Source organism: Myiozetetes cayanensis, unplaced genomic scaffold (genome assembly GCF_022539395.1).
Source record: "Myiozetetes cayanensis isolate MyiCay16 unplaced genomic scaffold, myiCay2020 scf3, whole genome shotgun sequence".
Classification (NCBI taxonomy): Eukaryota; Metazoa; Chordata; class Aves; order Passeriformes; family Tyrannidae; genus Myiozetetes; species Myiozetetes cayanensis.
The window spans coordinates 54,747,363-54,770,773 of record NW_026087521.1 but is presented as its reverse complement, the minus strand read 5'-3'; the positions used below and the strand labels follow the sequence as shown (position 1 = coordinate 54,770,773).

Sequence of the window (23,411 nt, the reverse complement as noted above, 5' to 3'; positions counted from 1 at the left end):
GCTCTTGCAAAATCAGATTGTTATAACTGGCTGGTAAAAAACATCTGTGAGACTGGTACCAACATTGTACTGCTGGCAGTTATATCTAAAATAGTCCACTATTTTGCTCTTAATAAAGATGAGACCTTGCTCTGTTCATGAGCACAACTTCTCCCTGCAATCCTTATCCAGCAAGGTCCAAGAGAAGGAGGGAACACTTATTATCAATGCTTTATGACGTATATCTTCACTTTTACAGCAGAAATGTTGCTGCATTATTAAAACAAACTGTGGAAATTTCCCAGGTATTTTAATTATAGCAGGCAAGTTGGAGAAAGATTAGTCTGCTGGATCACTGAACATGGTGTGAAATCCTCTGATTTCTGTACTGTGCTGATTTACAGTGGTAGACCAACCAGTATATTGAAGAAACATTAAAGATAGTCCAGATGAGAGTTACTTATTCTACTTTTGTCCTTTTCTCTCAGAAAAAACTCAAGTCTGAAAGGGATCTTCTTAGCTAACAAATCCAGTCCTCTGCCATCACAATCAATCATGTCATAGGATTGCTTTTACAAATTCACCTGACCTCCTTTTCAAAGTATTTTCAAAGTCCTCACTGTTGTACTCTGCTGCTTTTCTGATGTTTGGCCAATCTTCTTCTAAGTTTAAGTCCAAATTTATCATCACTTTAGGAATTACTTTTCCTCCATTTATTCACACAGTGTTAATAACATATGCATCCTCTTCTCCTAAACTTTCAGCTCACATTTCCCTATGAATAAATCTGACTCTCATATTACATGGAATGCCATACCAATTCCAGTTCCAAGTCATGAGAGGCTGTAAATCAACATAATTTCAGTAAAGCTACACATGCTTAATTTGTGTTGGTTGTGGAATTGAATCAACAAATGGTGAGAAGAAAACAGAGAACACAATCCCCAAATGAATTAAAAAACAAACAAATAAACAAACACACACACACACACACACACACACACACACACAAATCCAACAAAAAAACCAAGCCAAAACTGGCAAGACTGAGAAGATTACAGTGGTTAAGTCCCGTTTCTTCACTTTAGTGCACAAAAACATTAGCCTGCCAGTGAATCTGCTCTGCTGTCTCACACTTGCAGGCTGGTTTCAATTGCAAGATGGATCTGGTAACTGTGCTATGAGCAGTGATTCTTGAGTTACCTCTCCAATGAATGAGTATTGTGTGACATCTGGCTTAGACTGGTAGTGCATTAACACATAGACTGCCATCAGTGGAAAGCAGGAGACAACCCACAAGCCAGTCTTGCACAGGATTTCTACTGAGTAAAAACCAAAGAAAAGAAATCTGTCTGGAAGGGCTTGCATGATCAGACAACAAGTTCAGACCTCCATTTTTTTGTTTTATTTGAAAAATTAGTTGAGCAACTGCATGAGATCTTATAGCCACTCTGTATCCTCTTTTGGAAACTCTTCTCAAGTATTTTTACCTAAAATGAGTTAGAGTTGCAAAAGTGGGAAATTATTTTAGAAGAATTTATCGTGGACATAACACTCAATTAAACCAGAAAACTTTATAAGATTACACAAAAAAGGAAACAGTTTAGTGTTTTCTTTCTTACAAAAATGGCTCATTTGGGCCAGAATACCATTGCTAGCATTCATCAAGAAGCTGAAGAAAGGAAGTTTGTTAAAGAACACCAAACAATCTTGATTTTGAATAATGTACAAGATAAGATGGATGTTCCATCATTATCACTAACATGCACAAGGATTAAACTTCTTATTGCTTCTGACAGTGATGTTAAGACATTATATTATATTTCTTTTGCAGTAGCCTGGCCGACTGAAAATGTGTAGCATGCATGAACAGAAGCATGTGAAGATTAATGGTCATTGAAGTATCAGAGTGAATCATTTGCTGCACTTTTGTAAGATTACCTGATTCCTAGTTATAGGAAACAATGCAATTCAGGTGGCTTAGGAAGATCTGGCCTTTCTTTTATGACTAATCATAGAATAATGTAGTTATTATGACAGTGTTGCCAAAATAAAAGAATTTACAAAGTTGGCGTTCACTCTACTGTAATTCTGTTGCTTTCATTGTATGAACTTTTAATTCCTTCTTTAACCTTCTATTTTGTTTATACCATAACACAGATTAACAGTAATTATGTTTTCCTGACTCAAGTACTCATGAAGAATGAAGAAAATACGATAGAGGTAGAACCATAAAACCTGAGAACTGTTTGTACAAGCAGTACAAAAAAATCCTGAATGTTCAGTGTGTTTGAAAGTTGTCCACATCTATTTCACAGCCTCAATATCAAAGCACAGATTTAACTCCCATATTTAAAAATTCTGTCCATACGATCTGTTGCATACTGGAATTTATTTTACAATGGTCCATTAAAAGATATGGAATATTTTAATGCTTGATTCCATTCTGGTTCCTTTTTTCCTCCAAAACACTTAACCAATAATAAAACTAACAAACAGAATTAAGCACTGCATAGATAAGCAGCCTGACAAATGTCGGTAACTATCTTATGAAGTTCTAGTTCCTAAAAATGGAAGACAAATCCAACAGCTACATTTTCTTCTCTAAGAAGAGTCTGAAGTTATAAAACTTCTCCACAGAAGAATATTTATTTCATAGATAAAAATAATTTTCTGTTACTGCCTCTTTTTTATGCGTGTCTAACATTCGATTGGCTACCAGTTTCTAATCAAATTCCTTGAAAACTAAGATTTAGTAACTGCTACTCTGGTTACAAAGATTACAATGTTTTATTTAGTTTGTGTAAGAATTTAGTGAAGGTAATAAATATTTTAATGTTACATCTTTTGTAAAAGGAACATAAAGTTATACCTCCTTTGAAAACCAGTACTGCAGCTTTATTTCTACTGAGATCACCCTACATGTGCTAAAATTCCAGTGCCTCCAAATAGAAACCTATAGTAGAGCCCCGCCTCCACCTACCTACACATCCACGGGCAGTGTGTTCCCACCATTCACTCATTCATTCTCATTTTTTGGCACTGGGATTGCATTTCCAAAAAGCCTGCATTAAAATCTCCTTATTCTATCACCTTCCACGTAGATACCTTAGGAGGATTTCTGTCCTCACGCTAAGCTGAGCAGTGAAACATAAAACAGCAGCCTCTAGGAAAGAAAAAAATCTTCCCAGTCTCACTCAACTTGCAAGACCTACACATATGGACAATTTGGAGTGGACAAGGTTTTCAGGGAGCGGCTACTTGCAGGAGTTCTGCAGTCTATATATTTAACAGGACATAAAGAATGGCTTGAAACAAACGCACAGAGCTGTGAAAAACTAAACCGTGGGGTGCAGAGGAATTTAGGCCACCAACTTCAGTCCTGAGTAACCCACCATCCCAGAGCGAGGAACCGGCGGTGAGAAGGTCACAAACGAAACAGTCTTCCTAGGCCAAAGCAGGGGGCTTCCCTCTGGCACCAGGAACGTGCCTGGTCCTTCCTAACTGAGAAGGCAGCCTTCAGCTTCTCACAGGGCAAATCTCAGCATGAGGGACAGCTACACTCACGGTGTTCTTGACACACGATTACCGGGCACTATCAAAGCATCAAGCCGGTGCCTGTTCCCTGCAGCTTCCAGGCACATCCCTGCAAGATGCAGCGCCCAGATGATGGCTGCGATCCCGCCCGCAGAACAGCCGGGCAAGATGCAGCTTCTGCACCCAAACCAAGCCCTTTCTCGATCCCTCCCGACATTCCCGTACGCGCTTTACTAAAACCTCGGCACGGACAATAAGCATCACATCCTGGAAAATGCCCTCTCCCGCTACTTCCCCCTCCTCTCTCGGCCCCTGGTTGCCCCCGGACCGGGGCGGCACGCCGAGCCCGTTCGCTCCCGGGCTCGGCACGGCACAGCCCGGCGGGACCCCCGTGCCCCACCGCCCGCCCCGCGCTGCTCACCGCGGCCGTGGTGCAGATGGTCCGCAGCAGCCGGGGGGCTGTCCGCAGCATTCTGCGGAGCGCCGCCGGGTCCCCGGCTCCCTCGGTCGCCCGGCGAGCACAGAACTGGCTCCGCTCGTCTGATGCAACCCTCGCCGGTGCCGCTGGCGCCCCGCCAGCCCCTGCATCCGCGGCCGCGGCGGCGCAACCCCGCCCGGGCCCGCGGCCGCCCCGCGGCGGGGGGAGCGGGGCAGCCCCGCACCTGCCGCCCCCTCGGCACCCCGTGAGACACGGCGGGGGGCGCGGGGGCCGTGCGGCCTCGAGCGGGAAGGGGCGGGAGCCAGGCGGGCGCCGCTGCCCCCCGCTGCCCGCCGCGGGGCGCGGCCCCCGGGGGCGGGCTGAGCCCTCCCCGCCGCTGTCGCGGGTCCCGAGGGCAGGGACGAGCTGGGGGGGGGGTGAGGGGTTCCCTGCCCGCTATCACGGGAGTCACAGAATCACAGACAGAATAGTTAGGGACTTCTGGAGATCATCCAGTCCAACCCCCCATACAGTCCAACCACCTGGAGGAGGTGACACAGGAACGCTTCCAGGTGGGGTTTGAATGTCACCAGACTCTGTGACCTCCCTGGGCAGCCTGTTCCAGTGCTCTGCCAGCTTCAATGTAAAGAAGTTCTTCCTCATGTTGAGGTGAAACTTCTTGTCTTTTAGTTTATGGCCACTGTTGCTCGTCCTGTCACTGGGCACCACCGAAAAGTGTCTGACACTATCCTCTTGGCACCCACCTTCAAGATATTTATATGCATTAATGAGATTCCCTCTCAGTCTTCTCTGCACTAAACAGGCACAGCTCTCACAGTCTCTCCTTATAAGATAGATGCTCCTGACCCCTCATCATCTTTGTGGCCTCCACTGGATCCTCTCCAGTAGTCCCTTGTCTTTCAGCTTTGTTCCCTCTACAGAGCAGGTTGGTGAGACATTCCCTTGAATCTGTCAAGTGGCAGTCAAAGATCATGTAGATTATCAACATTAATTTTCAGTTTATTTCATGCCAAAATTGCCAGTAATGCGGTTTAAAAACCATTAATGACTTTCTGGAAATCCATATCACCAACATTGCCAAGTACGTTTAAAGCAGCTCACTCTACTTAATAATTTTTTTAAAACTCTTCTAGGATTTGAGTTCCATTAATACAAATGTTTCAACTTCAATATTATTCATAAACTACAACAAAGTCTTCTAATCAGAGCTATGGAGACAGCATGGCAGTAGTATAAGCATCATTGCAAATCGGGTCAGGTTTAAACCCCATTTACACTTAAAAAACAAGGGTGGGTAATAAACTACAATACATGCTGTTCCTGTAAAGAAAAAAAGGAAGGCAAAAATGGAAGTTTTCCTTATGGTCAATTTGTGAACCATGTCAGAACCATGTCAGAGAAGTCACTGGACCTCCTATGCTTTAGCTAAAGTTGCAATCTACAGAAATCTTGCTACAGTAGAAAATAAAGTAGACACAGTCTTGCCTAACACATGCAAACATTCGTTTCTCACTGAGACTTTTTGGATGCTTTCCTCCAAAAGAACTGTGGTAGTAACCCCGAGGGATTAATTCCAAGGTCCCCACCCTCTTCCTTGGGGTACTTCGAATGCTGAGCTGTACCTTAAGGACGTAGTACAGCTGCAGTACAGCTTTCTCTCCCTGTTCAGGGGACACAGGAAGGAGAAGTACTACATGAGGTAAATTGTGACAATACCAAAGTCTGGTTGGCACAACACAGTTTCTCCCCAGAGTAAAGTCATACAAGGGTTTGCATTGTGACTCTCATAATTCATTCCCTTCTTTACTCCTGTATAGCAAAACTGTATCCTGCCCTTTATTCAAGGCTCTTGACAGTCCCATAAGTGTAGGTGGTCCTGAGTGGAATCAACAATCAGCAATATAGGGACTAAATATCTGCATGCACAAGACAGATGTGCTACTGATCAAACCCACCATCTGCTCAAATAAGATGCATAGACAGTCCTCAGTAAAGAAACGATTTCACTCCCTCTCACAGTAGAAGGAATGAGAGTGTATATAGTCTTCCTATGACAGGATGGAAGTCACACAAATTCCCTACAAAAGAGTGCAATCAAATTCTACTATAACAGCTGGCATCAAAATGGTCCTATAATGGAAAGAGCTGGATTCAAGCATTGCTGAAGTTCATGAAACTTCAAATCCTGGTTCATGATGCAAAATCCTCTCCAACTAGAATATGACACACTTGGCATTTAACCACTGACACACAGGCTTGGGGCAAAATACCTGGTTTTCCTAGGTAAGCAATTTGTAATATCTTATGGCTCTATTCCCTATACACACAAAATGCACGATACACAATACAACAATGCATGTATAAAGCACAAAGGTTTAATTAGTTGGCATACCTTCATCACCAAACACAACTCCAAACTGATTGAGTCAACTATATCTCTCCATTTATTTCACAGACTGCTAAAATGTCAGGTGACAAAAGGGGAAAATCCTGTTCTGTTGTCAGCAGAATCATGGCATAAAGAAGAGCTGGGAGTTGAGACGTGGGCTTTACTTTAGATTTCACAGAAGTGAGAGGGGAAGGTAGACAAATGGGGATAAGGGTGTGCTACACCACAGGCAAGGATGGTATCTGCATACCATCAGCTTCTTACTTATCATCAGAGTGATGAATTCATAGTCATGGCTTTTAACAACCACTTAACAAATTGACTATTTAGAATTTCAAGGATCAGTATAAAATGTTACAGTCAATTCAAATTCCAAGCTTTTGGGCATCAAGAAAATTATTAGCTTGAACCTGTCTGAGAATGAGCAATAGGTCTCGTGTGACATAGTAAACTCCAACATCAGTGTTAAATATTGTAACAGTTACAATGCATTCCTCTGGATTTTATGTTGTTTGGAAAAAAAAGACACAAAGCATTCCCTGTTGATTTTTGTATCCCAGTCAGAAAAGTACCTTACAAATTATCAGTTTCTTGTTAACCTGGGAAAAAAAACCTAGCTCCAGTGTTATGAGTGCAAACGTATGCAACTTTGTTTGTAGCCCATGTAATATATTAAGTTTTCTATTTTGATTTTTTTTCCACCTTCCAGTTCTGGCCCTTGTTCTTAAAGCCAAGCTTTAGCTTTGGGGAAAACCCTGCAATCATCCATAGTAAGCTTTTCAGCATGGGCTTTTCCCTTTCTCTTACAAAATTTTCCAGAGATTTATGTCAGTAAGTGGCAAAAACTATTCAGGAGCTAAAGCTGCTTGTTCATTAGTGTGCTCACAAAGCAAAATGTGTTTGTATGTGCAGAAACGTAGAGAACAAATGTTAAGACCTAATGCAGCTGAACATTATAAATCCTTGTTGACTTCTGGGAAGCAGAAGCTACTCAGTGTCTTTGAATACATCAGAAGGACTTGGAATAACTAGGAATAACTGTGTTCCACAAGACACCGAGTAGGTGCACATATTGAAGTGCTTTGGGAAACTGCTTGGAATCTTCCAGGATTTGCTTTCTTTTGAAAATCATGCCCTGGGATTCAGTAATCAAATAAATTAGCCCTGCATAGGCTTTTTATTGTTGGAAATCAGCCTTGATGGAGCTTTTCGTGATGATTAAAGATTTGGTCATAGTTCAGACTCAAATTCCTGAGGAGTACTTTAGAGTTCACCCAGTTTTAAAGACCTAGTAATTAAAAAAAATAAAGTAAGGCTTTGTATGGTTGTTCCCTAAGTATGTTAATTGCATGACAAGTTTCAACTAAAATTTTAAACAATAGAAACATTTCATGTTTTTCCACTTGCTGAAGCAAGATTTCATGGGAAAGTTACTTGGTGTTTTATCTTTGCAACATTTGTATTTAAAACTTGTTTGGTGTTTTGTTTTGGGTTTTTTTTCCCAGAGGTCTGAAATAGACAACCATTTAAAACCTTATGCTTGACATTTCATTCTTCCAGAGTAACCAAAAGGAGGCATATATTTGATGAGGAAAGGGAATTATTTTACCACTTTAAACCAGTAGAAAGAACTAACATGTGCAGATGCCTTGCTCCTATGCATAAATGGAAGTCTCTCAAATTCCACACAGTAGAATATAAACTATGTCTGCAAAAGTTATTGTTATCTTTGTGGAACAGAGCTCCAAAGAGTAGCTCTCAGATGGTAAATCCTCTCTGGGAATTCTGCCACAAAAACTTTAAGCAAGAACTTTATTTTAGTTAAAATATTCAGAGCTGAGCATCAAACGTTCCACAGACGTACAGAATAGTTGGTTTCCTGCAGATCCCGCAAGCCAAATTCTTTCTCCTGTAAGTAATTACAATTCTAGTAATTACTAATCTATCAATCTTGGTGGTGCTTTGCCTGTTTACAAGAGAAGTAATTTCTGCTCTGGGTGCTTCTCTTTTTTTTTTTTTCTTCTTTTAAATAAAATGGTTCCTGTTTGGATGCTCTATTAAAGTTTTCAATAGCTTTCAAGTATCAGAAGAATACTCTTTAAAAATATACCAGGAAACTCTATTGTCCAATGTGGAGTGATATTTCCAATTGGGATAATTTCAGAGAAAAAAAGATTTTTAATACCTCATGGAATCAAACCCCTGTTGATTTATGAATCCATAGATACCTAGCCACTTCACTTCATAAATAAAAGTCATAGTACCATATTAATTTTGCTATATTTTGGAGTCTGTTCTCTCACCTATCCTTTCTAGTACTGATTTGTAAGAAGTAATTTCAGCTGGAACATATTTATGTTCACATTCCACTCAGTTCCTGTGAAAGTCCACCATGAAATTTCATTTCATGGTCATTTTGGCCTGACCGAAAGAAATGATTGCTTTATCAACTATGCCCATGTTCAGTAATAGTCTACTTACCAAAAATCCCTGTATTAAACAGAGTCTAAAGACTCATTCTAACAGATATTTTTAGCAATCTTAGCAATTCCTATGAGCTTGTACCACATAAAAGTTTCCTGGTATAAATGGAAGCTGTGAGTGTCACCCAACTTTCAGAAATGATGCTTATAAAATGTCAGTGATTTTACATTGCTGAACAGCATAAAGCCATTCACTGATAAGACAGCACAGTAAACTTATCAATCAAACCTGAGTCAGTCTTACTGTCAGTAAAACAGTCTTCAAGATAAAATCTAAATCAGATTTTCAGAAAAAAATAGGAATTCTAGCAGCATCTAGAATTGGCCTAAATAATTTCAGTGTAAGCAACAAGACACTGCCACCTAGGGAGCAAAAGGAAAACCCAATTATCAGTCATTTAAATAAATGGATCATGAATGGCAGTATAAAATATAATTAGTGTACTTACTTGAGTATAATTGTGATTTTTTTTTCCAATTATGGAGCCTCCTGCTCCTTTTTTTAAAAAAAATGTAGTGTTTAAATACATTTTATTTTAAAATAATTTTCTTTTTCTGTATTTAAAATAAGGGTTACATCATTTACACTGTGAGGGTCACAGTGCTCTCTTTGGTGTGGCCATTGCATAGACTAACCACTTGGATTACCCTGGATGCAGTTTTGGTGATCTCACAGCCTTGGAATAATCTACCCCACATTATTTTATTCTTAAAAAAATCAGTTTAAATGTGAGGAAGGCAGGGCCCTACCAAGTGCCAGTTCTACAACTTTTGCTCTTGTACCATCCTGCAGAATTCAAGGACACCCTTTTCAGAGAGAAGAAAAGGCCTGATGATACTTTTAAAGCAGTCTGAAAGCCTGTTTATGTGCAGTCTTCCACAGCTGAAAGAAACAATATTTGTTTCAAAGAAAGCATATATTGTTTGTAGAGAAAACTCTTCTTTGTGTTTTGTTTTTCAGAATTGGCTTTGAATTAATGTATAGCAGCTATAGAGAGTTCAATTAAAGCTGCATCTCCGTGGCTGTAGACAGAACTCAATCCTTAAAGTCCAGCATAAGTTGTGTTTTCATTTTCTGTGATACTTATCATGTCCTTAGAGACACTTGTGTTCACTGCCAGCTGTCAACAATCTGCACAATTAAACTTCTAGTTCTGTTAAACCCCAATGTGAACATCTCAGGTTTGCGCAGAAGCCAATGAGTGGAGGAGACATATTGACATATTTACATTATGATTATTTGGCAACATTTTCCAAGACAGAGTTCTCTTCCTGAAAAAAATAAAGGTAAAAACCACACCCTATTCTAAATGTTGTTTCTGTCAACATTCTTTATGTCATTTCACACAAAGCTAAATTTGATCTCTACTTTCCCAGACTTAGGTTGGTGTCACAGAATGCACTTTAAATAGCAAAAACCTCATCTACAATAAACCTGCCAACCAGATCTTTCATCCCCAGAAACTTTTAAAATCAATAGATTCCAAAGGATGGATTCCTTTTAATCAGAGGTTCTATTTTCAGACCTGCTACATTACCGAGGTAGCTTTTATGGATGATCGTGCACTTACTGATACATCTCTCATCGGCGTTGCTATTTTTGTTGCTCTTTCTCCACTGCCTTTGCTGATGCTCCTGGCGATACTGCTTTTGAAGCCATTTCCTTTTCTGCTGATGCTACAGATTCTGCTGAGTTAATGAAATTGCTGTGGTCACTGTTAATGGCCCTCAACGGCTACTCCACTTCCTATCCAAAGTACTTCTATTTTTATTCTTTGATATTACACCCACCAGGGCCGGGGATGGGGGGGGGGGGAGGAGGAGAAGAAAAAAAAAAAAAAAAGAAGAAATAAAATCAAAAGGAAAAGGAGAGTGCCTGACCGCACGCAGGTTAGTACCTCATGGCCCCGTGTGACCACAAATGACAGCGGGATGATTGGAGGGTACCATTGCACCCTCACCCCGCACAGCTGTCTCTGAGCTCCAGACCCTCCTCCAGAGCTGGGGCAGTTCCTCCCACCCTTTCCTTCCTCCAGCATCAGAAAGGGGAAGCGGGGTCGTGTGTGTGTGTGTGTGTGTGTGTGTATGTCACGCTATCGCCGCTATCCGGCAGAGCTTTCCCTCCTGCCAGCGGCGTGGCGGAGTGGGGAGTCGCTGTGAGAGAGGCTGGGCTGGGCTCTCGAACCCCAGGGGAAAAGCGGGAAAGCTCCCAAAGTCCCGGTACCACAGGGGCCGGCCCTGCCTCCCCAGAACGACCAGCTCACAGCTGCAGGGGGCTCGGGGGAAGGAGGGGAGGGCGCGGACTGCCCTGCCCCGCCGCAGGGGCCGGGGCACAGCGCTGCCTGTCCCGCGCTCTCCCTCAGCGCTGAGGCCGCCGGCCGGTACCCGAGGACAGCTCCCCGCGGCCCCGACCCTCGGTCTCGGCGGGCGGAGGGAGGGGCGGCGGAGCGGCGCCACCGCTGTCCCGCCCCCTCCTTCCCCGAGCCCAGGCTCCCCCTCCGCCTCCATTTCCCGGCGTGCGGCGCGGGCGCGGGGCAGGAAGTCCCGTGCGCCTGAGTCAGGGGCGGCCGCTGCCGGGGGTGGCGATGGCGCTGGAGACCCTGTCTCCGGACTGGGAGTTCGACCGCCTCGACGACGGCTCGCAGAGTGAGCGCCCGCAGGGCGGGGCCGGACCGGGCCGGCGGGGCTGCGGCGGGAACCGCCTCGGGGCGGGGGGAGGCGCGGGCTGAGCAGACCCTGCTCCCCTCCCGGACCCCCCCGCCGCATCCCCGCGGAGAACGGGAGGGAGGAGGAAGGGAGGGAGGAGGAAGGAGTCAGGGTTGCTGAGCGAGGTCTCCCTGCACGGCTTCCCCCGCGGACCCTGCCCTGTGCCCCTGCCCCCGGCTCATCCCAGCGCTCATCCTGCCCCGGCCAGGCCTGCGGGGGTGGGCGGGCGTCGTGACCTTTTCCTCCCACCACCCTCTCCGTAGTTGTCGGGGTTGTTTTGGGGTGGGGGGAAGTGGTTTTTCCAGCCCTTCATCCTTTACTCCCTTTGAGCAGTCGCCTCTGGTGCCCCGGGGAGGGCGAGGCTGCTTGTGTGACTCTTCCCTTGCACGAACCGGGCAGGAGGAACAGATGCTTGTCTTGAGGATGATGTTTCTTTCCTTCCCGATCATTTCTCGTAGCTCACAAATGTTTGCGTTTGCTTCCTTGCTTATCTAGAGAACTCACATCAAGATATGTTGCACGCAGTTAGTTGTGTGCAGCTTTCATTGGTAAAGGCTTTCTGGCATGGCGTCGGGTGGTAACTTGCAGTTTAACCTTTAAAATGTGGTTAAATAGAAAGACCTTGTGATCATGAAGTCTTTGACAGCGGGTTCATGTGCCCGTCAAAATCCACGTTTTACTCAGCCTGTGGAGGTGACCTACTTTCTAAACAGGGAACGTATATGGTTGTCACACTGTAATACACACTGTAAATTGAACTGTGCCAAATTAATTATACCAGGTGTTGCTGTGAAAATATGCCACTCGTGGCCCAACTGTTTCACATATAATGTCATCCCAAGGGATGATACTGTTTATGCCATATTGATTTAGTCTGGATTTCAGAGGAAACTGACACTGCCCTGAGCAGAGCTTTTTGCCAGTTCTCTAGCTGTGGAAAGAAAATGCAGCTTTTACTCAAAATGCCAGATCTCCACTAGTTTGACCATGACATTATGTGCAGCTACAAGAAATTTACATGACATAATATGCTCCATTACCATCATCTTGAGGGTGAACAAACAGACTGATCTTCCATCAGGAGCAGCATACAGCGTTCTCCTAGAGAAAAACCGGAGAAAAATCCTCTGACTTGAAAAGCATTTTTTTGTAATTATTGTCTGCTTTCACACTGGATCACTAACCTTTAGCAATTACAACGTTCTCAACTGAGGACACAAGATGCTAAGTAAGACTGGTTTGTTGCATCTCTATACTAGATATGAATGGGCATGGCATTTGCAAATTCTGCTGTGAAAATAAGTTTCATTGAACATTGACATTATTGTTTGTATGGAAGAAGTTATGATTAAGTTGGGGGATCTGTGCTGCTGAGTTGATTTCTTGCACTGTCCCAACTATAATACTTTTGTTTTGTCACATGAGGAGAAACTAAATCAAATTTTATTATAAGCAGATTATACCTTATGAAGTATGTACGCTGCTCTGAAGAAAAAAGATGAGAACTGCTTTTTATGATTACTTTTTGTTCATCCACGTGAGCCAGTTTATTTAGGAAAATTCTTAAAATTCTTCATCTTAAAAAGCTTCCCCCATCTCCAAGTAATTTTACCAGTTCAATACTGCCTATCTCTTCCTAGCTAAGAGCTTTCACTCTCTTGTCTCTCTAAGGTAGTGAGAAATTATTCACAACTGTCTCTTATTTTATAGATGATCAGTACAAAGTGGCAAATTGATGGCTATCAATAATTAAGTGTTTGTAAATATTTAATAATATTTGAGTTGTAGTGTTGTTCAAGTCCATCATTTGGCTGCTGGAAAGGTGACAGTCTGTGGGTCTCTAACAGAGCGCTGTTGTGAGGTTTTATTTGAGAAATGCATGTTTTGTAGGGAATTGATTTGAACAGTGCTGCCAATTTCCAGTTTATAACTTGGGAGTTTTTTCTCTTCTTCCTATAAAGCCCCAAACCGTCCAAGCTCGCTTGGCCCCGGCAGATGAACCTTAGGATTAAAGGGTGGGCTCAGTTCCGCGCACACTGTGTCTCACCTAAAAAAATCCAATGCGCAGGCTGGAAGGTGGAAAGACCTTCCCCGGATCTTCGCTTGCGAAGACTGGCCATTAAAAAAAAAAAAAAAAAAAAAAAAAAAAAATTAAAAAAAAAAAAAAAAATAAAGCCCCAATGACTGTCAGTTTGTCTGCTCTTCGTTTGCGTTTTGTGTGAAGGGAGAAGTTGTGATTGTGGGAATACCACAGCATATCTATAATAATGTCTCCATGCTCCAGGTTTTCTAGCAGTAAAGTACTGAAGCTGACATGGTGCTGGTTATGCTTCCATTCAGCAGGGCTGTGGATCAGTCGGTTTTTTACCGGTTTCTGCAGCAGAGCTTCCAGAAGATGCACTGGAAGGAACCTGAAAGATGAGATGAATTTGATGGAACAGAATAATCGATGATGCAACTCAAGGGCTCTGTATCAGTGCCTGGAGTGCACACTGCTGATGGAGAGCATTTTGTTCCCTTGTTTCTTATCTGTTTACATGAGATTTTGTCTCCTGTTTTGACAATGCCTGTGCACTGTCTAGGCTGGATAGGCTTTGCAGTCTGTGTGTCCTTACAGTTGGCATTGCTGCTGCTTTCGAAGTAGTATCATAGAATTAGTGCAGGATTTCATTGTAGTAATTTTTCTTTCTCAGTCTCAACCCTTCTGTTGAGAATAGTCATTCTCATTTTTTCCTTATGAATTTGTCTTTATTCAGTTCTCTCCTTCTGCCTGGTGCAGTGTCTCAGTTGGATGTTTTCGTGTTTAAGTGATAATTGATTCAGCAGTGCTTTCCCAGGAAAGTAGCCATCAACTACTATTTGGCTCAGTTATTTGCAGTGAAGATGAGCAAGTGGGAGAATAAAAGAATATATTGTTTTTAACTTTCTAGAGCAGTGTACTTGCTGAAATGTGAAAAGGGCACACATTAAAGCTACGCGGAAATTGAATGCTTATTTAAGAAAAGTTTGGTTGTTCAGCTGACCTGTGTTCTCTAACTTTTTTAGATAATCCTCTTTCCAGCGAATAGCAGAAGATCACAAGCTGTTAGATTTGGTATCTAATTCTGGGCAAGACACTTTAGTCCTCACAAAAGGATTGTGCTTCCTTACTGAGTGTAGAGGCCTTGAACTGTAATCATTCACTCTGCAGTTCAGATTATGCAGCTAAGTCAGTAATTGTATGTAATTTGGGGGAAGTGGGGAGCGTCTTAATGTGGGAGGAAAAAAAGATCAGGATAGAGGGAATGAAGCTTTTTTTGGAACAATTGCCTTTAGATTTAGTTTGGTAATTAATACCGCCATTCCTGGTGTTTGACCAGCTGAACGTTAGCCTTTGGAGCTCCTGGCCCCTGACACTAACAGGACAGCTGTGCGTTTCAGTGTCCAGCAGAAGAAAAATTCTGCCTGGGGAAAGTGAATTTGCAAGTGGGGGAATGATTAAAATCCATAAGCTTCCCATGTAATGCCCAAATAATTTACAGAGAGGTAGCAGGGAGAGAGTGGAAAGAGGATTGCTGGTAATTCAGCTGCTACTCAGGCCAAAATGATTAGACCCGTTGCCTCAAAGTGGCATAATTGACCCATGATTGCCTAGGTACTGGCTCACCCAATGGTATTACAATTTCTGCAGTCTGCTCAGAATCTTGTGTGATTGTTAAGTTCTTAGTTTGACAATATATGTACCTTTATCGTTTTCTGCAAACTGCTTAGATGTTTGATATTCTCTAAGTAGTATCTGAATTTGTCTTAAACAGATGCTAAGTTATAGGATTGTTTTTAAACATGAACTTTGTATTAAAGATGTAGTTCTATTAAGGAAAACTCCTGCAGCAAAATGAGGAATACAGGACTAAAGCTAAATAGCAACAGATTAAATAATTTTTAAATTTTTTTTTATATTGCAGTTTATTGAGTTGTCCATAAAACTGTATAATTATTATCAATTTTCAGAAATTCATGCTGAAGTGCAGTTGAAGAATTATGGAAAATTTCTTGAGGAATATACATCTCAGCTGAAGAGAATTGAAGATGCTTTGGATGATTCTGTTGGAGATGTTTGGGACTTCAGTCTTGATCCCATTGCTTTAAAGGTCTTCATATATTTACTATACATTGCAATTGTTACTTTCCTAGTTTGTCCTTCCCTTCAAAACCTGAGAAGTAAAAGCTTGATGCATTTGTGCTTTTAAAACTTGACTTTTGTGTTTGAGAAACCTATCCAGTACTATTTTAATTATCAAGTAACTGATATATTGGTGCACATCACAAGAGAAGATGGTTTATTATTTTTTAGTCTTTTGGATACTAGTTGAAGTTAAATGAATTTCTAATTCTTCATCTATTGGGAAGGCTAGTTCCAGCAAACTTCTTCTCTGGGGGTATTGGTGTTTTTTTCTGGGATTTGGGGTTCCAGGCGAGCTCACTAGTGGTTGTAAATCTGCAGGACAAACTGTGTGTGTATTATAGCTTGTGTTTTGACTTAATGGCCTTGGTACAATGTTTGCTGTCTTCCAGAGGCGGCTGTTTTCTTGGTCATAAGTTCTCTGTCCTCTGGGGAGCGTTATTTTTTTCTCTTCACTGAATTTGCAGACGAAAATTAAAAGCATTGCTGTTGCCATACGGAACTTGTCTGTGCTGAAGATGCATTCTCAAGCAATTGTCCCTCTAAATAACTTGAGTAACTTATGTGTAGAGCCACCAGAGTACTGGATGTATATGGACTAGTCAGTATTATGTCTGACTTCAGTAGAAAATGTCAGTGCCTGCATAGAGATATACTTTCTGCTTCCTGTTTCCGGCATTTGGGATTCTTAATTCAAGTTTTAGGTTTCCTGAGCTGGTTTTTTTCCTACTCCATAATTACCAGCCTTTTGCTTTTCAAGTTTTGTAAGTAAATTGTTGTAAATGCTGTATAGTGTACCTAGTTATTTGCCTTTCTGCCTGGAGTGAATGAAAGGTATTTCCATGTAAATGTGAAGAGCGAAGGTTTCCTGCAGTGCAGGTTGCCAGTAATGTGCAATTATTGCTGTCCTATTGCAGACTCTATTTGAGATTAAACTGGGGAGAATACATGGCTAGTTGAATAACTATATTTTAACCAATGTTTTTAAAGTTGTTAATTTGTTATTTCTGTTTGGTTGTTTTGTTTGTGATTTTTTTATTTATTTTTCTTTAAATTTTAATTTTAGCTTTTGCCATATGAACAGTCCTCCCTACTGGAACTCATAAAGACTGAAAACAAGGTAAGTGCTTTAGGCTTAAATGATAAAGTTATTCTACCTAAAATCAAGCCCTCTAAATGTGGATATGTTTGTAATCTGTGTGGTTTTTCCCTCTTTGAGTCTAGGTTCTAAACAAAGTAATAACTGTGTATGCTGCTCTTTGTTGTGAAATCAAGAAGTTAAAATATGAGGTAAATTCAGCTAACTTTTATTACTTTGTGTGAAAATGTTTGCAGATTGGCAAGCTGATCTATTGATTTATTCTTTAACAGTAAAGAAACAAGATATGATGTCTAAATAATTTTTGTGGCATGATTACATATATCCTATTTATTAAAAAACAAATTTCTGCTTTTGTTGTTAGGCAGAAACTAAATTTTATAATGGCCTCTTGTTCTATGGAGAAGGAGGTAAGTAGCTCCCTTTACTGTAAAAGTTCATAGTTTTGAATTATTGCTTCTGGTTATATTAAATGCTACAGTCACTGTAATTTTATAATATCGATATGTGATTTCTGTGTCTTTAACTGATGCACACCAAATAGCAAACTTTGAGGTTATAGGGATATATGTTAATGTCTTCTAACTGTCCTGAGTGAGCTTAAGATAATAATAAGGTTTATCCTTAAGCCCTCTTGGCTGCTGTAAGTGTTGTTACATTAACAGGAAATTTTGTTACAGCCTTGTTTAAGTGAGAAGTAGGGAGTGTGGGCTGCTGATGTTGTATTAAATGTCTAACATACAGCTTATCTACTGCAGCAGCTATTTTTCCAAGTATGGCATTGAAAATACATATTTCACATGTAAACGCATCCTAAACCAACTTATTTCCTACTGGGATTAGAGTTTACATTGGTTATAGTAAAACAAGAGATGTGAGATTTGATTATTAAAAACAATTAAACCATTAATAAATAACTTGGCCAAAGTCCTGCCTCCTTTATTATGCAATCAGTTATTCCAAGAGAAGTTGGAGTGTGTTAATGTCACCTGCCCTTGAAGTTCAGGTCACGGTACTCACACTACCGTTTAGATCATGATGCAGCACAGGCACAAGTGATTGTAAGTCACTTCAGTTGACACATCATGAGACCCTGCTTTAGGTGAAAGCTGCTTTTTGTCTTGGACTTAAACTGGTAACTCCTGTAAGTGACTGGTCTTGAGCTTCCACCTTAAAGGATGCTAGTGTGGGAATAAGCACAGATCTTGATCCCGAGAACTGAATATATCAATGAATTGATTCAGAGACCTACTGCCCAACTTTATTTTCTATTTCAGTAATTTGAGAGAAAAGTAATACAGTAGGATTGTAGAAGGGCATTTTCAAAGCTTTTGAAGAGCCTTGACTGTAACAGAAATACCAGGCAATGTGAAGTCTTTGAGCTTGGGACTGTTTATCATTCTTTTAAGTGCTGTATAAGATGACTATTGTGGTTAAGGAACATGAAAAAGTCTGGGCGTTAGTTGTGGGTAGTTTTTTTGGTGGTTTCGTGGTTTTTTTCCTTCATAGATTCTCATGTCTTATTAGACATGGTAATAAATATTTTAAAGTCTTTGCTGCCAAAATGATAGTAGGAGATCCCTTAAAACTTCTCCGTGTTTGTGGCATGTAAAAGCCAGACTGTAGCAGATTAGTGTGTTACAGAAGCAGTTTGTTCCTGGTGGGTGTTGTGCCGACAGTACTTGGGAATGGCAGGAACGGAGAGGTGAGCCTTCTGTGGGTTAGGCAGGAATGCAGAAATTTATGTTCTCCACTTCCATATCCCTACTTGTAGCATTTGTTTTGATAACAGCAAGCTTGCTTACTTTAAACAAGTGGCAAAGTTACTGGTTCAAGGATGGTTGAAATTTAAACAAATAGTGTGCTGGCTTTTTCCATCTGTGTAAAGAAACATTTTTTTCCCCATCTCTCTTTGCAGTGGCTAGAGATAGTCTAGGAACTTTATTAAATAGTTAGTTGGATAGGTTTTTTTGGGACATACACTAAACAGAGTAAAGGTGACATTAAATGTGTAAAGGGGAAACAATATTTAGTATCTTGTCCTAGAGCTCCATCTTAGAGAAGTATGGAGACTCTTTTAATCTCTGACTGCTCTGAAAGAACATATTTTACAATGCAATAAGACCTGCATTTCTTAGGCAGTAAACTTGCAATTGTAAGCCTTTTTTGCCCAATAGAAAAATGGAGTCTAGAGCATCAATCTGTAATCACAGTAAAAACCCCAGTATTTTGTCAGTTGGTGTTAAAACTGCTCCAGATGACTGAAGGAATTTGGCATTGGTGATGTAATTATTGTATTTTCATAGTATTCTGTTAGTGTTCTATGTCATACAGATAATACTGTGAAGCTGTGGTGATGAGCCAGTTCTTTTATGCAGGATGATATGTAGGAAAAAGAAAATCAATTTCTTGAGGAAAGATTTTCCTTCTGGTTAGTCATGTAGTATATTCTTTCAGTAAATAACATCTGGATGTTCCTTGGAGTATAAATACCTAGTGCTGTCATGCAAACTTTTTGAAAATGGAAACTTTTATATGAAGTTACATAATACATATGCCTTTAAAGGAATTGTTTCATATTCTTCATTTTCTTTCAGGTGACCGAGACACTTTTTCCTGCTTTGTGTCTCATTTATAAATAATGCAATTTTTAATGAGAAAGAAACTTCCAGAAAGAAGTCCAGCTTAGGAAAGCAAAATTAAGAGTTTTTGAGGCTCCACCAATACATTTATAATAGTGCACTTCACTTGTATGACAAACAAATGGCTTGGAAGGCAAGCTTCAATGTTAATTTAACAGGTGTAACACAGGCTTTTGAAGGCGTTGACAAATGTTTCTCTTTTAAGCCACAGATTCCAGCATGGTGGAGGGTGATTGCCAAATACAAATGGGAAGATTTGTTTCTTTCTTGCAGGTAAGCGTATGTTTTGATTTTTTGACAGCTATTATGATGTTAATTTTACTTGCAAAGTGGATTTAACAGTGTGCCTTACCCTGTCTGCATCTTGTTGAAAGGCATTGCAGTCATTTGCTATGTTACTATGTTTTGCCTGCAGACCTGTCACAATCAGCTGACATCACACATTGTTTTGAGGTTTCTTTATACTTGTCTCTGGAAGTCTAATAAGAGAAGAAATTACACTTGGTGTAATTACTCCAAGAAATTAGAACTTACTTAAGAAAATTTCAGTATGAGAAGATAAATTGAGGTTGTTTTCATTTTATAGCAAAGTTAAAGGTAGCTATTTTTAGGGGTTTGATTATAAGTTTTGGTTTTCATTGAACGTTGGAAATAGATTAATTTTCCTGTGCATGTTTTTTAGCTGATAGAAGAAAGCAAAATTAAAACATGTACCTGGAAAAAACCTGCTTGTGAGTCATTCAGACTTTTGTGGAATAACACTCCTTTCTCATACAGTTTGGTAGTTCAGGGTCCTTTGCATGAAAACAGGATTTGTTTTTCTTCTGAGGATTTCCTGTTGTCTTGGGTTTCAGTCTACATGGAGTTTTTTGTCCTTGATCTAACTTAAATGACTGTCCTGTTCCCAAAAATGTTTCTATTTTTATGCAATAAAAATGTGTCCAAGTAGAGCTTGAACAGGAAGCCTCTAGAATGTTTAAACAAATTCTAGTTTAACGAAGGTTAAAATTCCTCTTCTTGCTGTATAGTTGCATGACAGTAGTCATTAACATAACAGGTTGAATGCTATAGGAAGTTGTTACATAGGAAGTTGTTCTTCAACCTCTTTTACCATGCCCAAGTGTAGTTAGGATCTTCTAGATTTTTTTCCCTATTTTCCAAGCTTTTTGTCCTATCAAATGTGTAGGTTTCTTCTTTTAGTGATTCTGAAATGGGGCTACTGTACATCTGTGGTTTTCCTGAGTCCAGATGGAAGTTGAGAGCAGGATCTGGATATCTATGCATATTGCAAGCCCACTCCATAGAAAAAGTCTGTTAATTTATGGGGTATATGCTGATGTGTATATTTAAAGGGTAAACACTGTACAGAAATACAGGAGTATTGCTTGTGAGCCCGCTTCATATATGTGCTGCGATGGGTTAGGGAATGTTGAGAAACTTTGGAAGGAAGGGAAATGCGAGATGTTACCCCCAAGGGTGGGTTTACTGTGCTCACAAATGTGTATTGCTTAGGGTAAAGCTGTGAGGGAAATGTTTTCCTTGTGGACTTTGTTCTTTTTCACCTGTTGTGTTCTCCTAAATCCACTCAGAGTAGTCTAAATCCATAGACTAGGAAATGCTGTTCTGGTCAATGTTATAAGCATATGCCCAAGGATGGTGTGAAAATATGAAGCTGACAAAAGAGGTGAAAAGTTGCTTTCATAGAGCTAATGTCCACCTGTTGGTTTATTGGCTCTTCTGAGTATGGGATTCCTTGATTAGCTATATGCAATAGCCTCAAGTTTGCTATGTCAAAACATTTTTTAAAAATATTGTCAAAATAATGCTCTGAAAACGCTGGTCAGGTACTCTTGATTGTGCAGAAGACAGCATATTTGAAGAACTCTAAAATTACAATCTTGTCTATATTATGTAGTTGCTAATATGCATGTGCTGTAAAATTGGGCTGTTTCCTGTAAATTTGAAAATGGCAGGTGGTGCTCTCCCACCCAGGAAACGTGATCTCTGTTGTCTATTAATCCATTCCTTTGGAATCTGTTGGCTTATTTCAGCTGCATTTGTTAGAACGATACAAGTATAAGAAGTAATGTTTTGTGAAAACTGATGACTAATAGGAGGCAGAAGCCCAAATAAGATCTATTTCTGAGGGAGAGGAAGGCAGAATTCAGCTGTTAGCCAGTCTTCTGGCAGGAGTGGCAGGCTGGCTGCTTACCCAGTGTGGGCTGTCTGCTATGGAACCATCCGTGTGCTCGCTGGCCAGACTCATCACACACGGACTTTTCCCCAATGGGATTATAAGCTGCATTAATGAGCAAGTATTATTGCAGTTAAGAGAAACTCATATTAGTTTATCCTGTTGCTCAAGGAATGCCTTGATAAAATCCCTTATAGAAATTAAGATAGTCTTTTATGTGGTCAGAGTTGACATGTTCTTACTCATTGTGTGTTACGTAACTGAGCTCAAGTTCTGCTTTAGCCAAGCAAATCTCTCAAGCACATCAGCTTTGTTTATTTTAAAGCAATATGATGTGTCTTGTCACTCTTACAGTAGGTACAGGCTTCTGTGGTAATTTTTAATTCGAATTTGACTATCACCAACTCCCAGAGTGTGACTCTTGAATCTAGTGGGGAAAAAGCGCAGCCTCTGCTCCCAGGGATATTATTCCTTCAAGTGCTTGGGCACTGTCGTCAAGTCACTTTTTATTGTCTTTGATAAATTGAACCAGTAGTATAAATAGTCAGAGTTGTGCTGGAAGCTTATGTTTGGTAGCTTCTAGTCCCAGACTCCTTTTCAGAGCATTTTATTTTCTTGTATTTCAGGAACTGTCTTGCTTTGTTACCCGATGTTACGAAGTGGTGGTGAATGTAGTGCATCAGTTGGCTGTTCTATATACCAGCAACAAGTAATTATTCCCTAAAATGCTGTATTGTTGTAATGTAGTTAAATGTATAAAATATGAATGTTCTATTTAAGGCATGGTCATTTTTGGAATGTTGTTGTCTAAATATATGAATAGTGCTTTTCTGTGAAAATTTGGGCTTAAGGAAGTGATTTTGTTTGATTTTCAGAAAAAACAGTGCTTATATATAATGAGATGCAAAAATTTTATTTTTTGTCAGTTTTTTTGATGGGGCAATTAGTCTTTAAGAGATATTGTTTTACTTTTTTCATCCTTGCTCTGTTTGAGAGATTCCTCCTGTTGGCTTATACAGTAGATACCAATAGCTTCAGAAGCTTAAAAATCAGATCACTTCCACAGTCTGTTTTAAATATGTAAATCTTATATATTCCTCGCAGAACAACCATGGTTTTAACACCTGAAACTGAGCTTAGTAAGGGCTGTTTGGTTTAGCTCCTTTGAAAACTGAGGAGAGTTTAGTTCTGAATAGAATTGTTGGATTAACCTTTCAGTATCACTGCAGTATTCTCGATTCCTTCCCCGCTCCCCAGTAGGATAGCATAATTTTTCTCTGTTTTATTTACTGCTTTTATTTTTGCCTTACACCACAGCACAAAGTAGACTTTCTGTGTGGTGCTGGATCTGTAACTTGGACATGGCTTGATTAAATATGTGAAGTGATTTTGTTTTTTGGGCCCCGAGGCTGTGTGTATCAAGGCTACTTGTCATTAGCATAACTGAATTGGGAATTGCTGAGACATGTGCACCGAGTACAATAGATGCTTTAAACCAGTCACATGCTGTACATCTAGAAATACAACATTAAATCTGATCATAGCATACAGGTTTCACATAGCATATACTTTCAATCGGGTTTTTAGAGTCTTTTGTTTCCTGAAGTTACTATGTTAATGAATAAAAAATGCACCCCAAGAAACAAACACATCATGACACAGAATCGATGAATATGATCTGTTCTGAGGATTAAAAAGGCATTAAAATATTTATTTAATTTCTAGGAATGCACCTAAAATTATAGAGACGTCTGGAGTTCATTTTCAGGTGGGAATAATTT

General features: G+C 40.4%; 2 protein-coding genes across 6 annotated transcripts in view; one reads left to right on the top strand and one right to left on the bottom strand.

Annotated features, from left to right (window-relative positions):
* The window catches only part of ALDH1L2 (aldehyde dehydrogenase 1 family member L2), a 35,209-nt gene extending 31,105 nt beyond the window's left edge, over positions 1-4,104 (bottom strand). Inside the window, 2 exon segments of the mRNA XM_050325069.1 lie at positions 3,938-4,051; positions 4,054-4,104. Coding sequence (XP_050181026.1) covers positions 3,938-4,051; positions 4,054-4,104 — 165 coding nt within the window.
* Positions 4,105-11,355: 7,251 nt separating this feature from the next.
* WASHC4 (WASH complex subunit 4) overlaps positions 11,356-23,411 on the top strand; it is a 41,197-nt gene continuing 29,141 nt past the window's right edge. For all 5 annotated transcript variants that reach the window (XM_050325066.1, XM_050325065.1, XM_050325067.1 and 2 more), the window contains exons 1-8: positions 11,356-11,473; positions 15,524-15,663; positions 16,762-16,815; positions 16,920-16,985; positions 17,159-17,204; positions 19,642-19,709; positions 22,257-22,339; positions 23,356-23,398. In XM_050325066.1, coding sequence (XP_050181023.1) covers positions 11,413-11,473; positions 15,524-15,663; positions 16,762-16,815; positions 16,920-16,985; positions 17,159-17,204; positions 19,642-19,709; positions 22,257-22,339; positions 23,356-23,398 — 561 coding nt within the window. In that variant the 5' untranslated portion in view covers positions 11,356-11,412. The remainder of the gene's footprint in view (positions 11,474-15,523; positions 15,664-16,761; positions 16,816-16,919; positions 16,986-17,158; positions 17,205-19,641; positions 19,710-22,256; positions 22,340-23,355; positions 23,399-23,411) is intronic.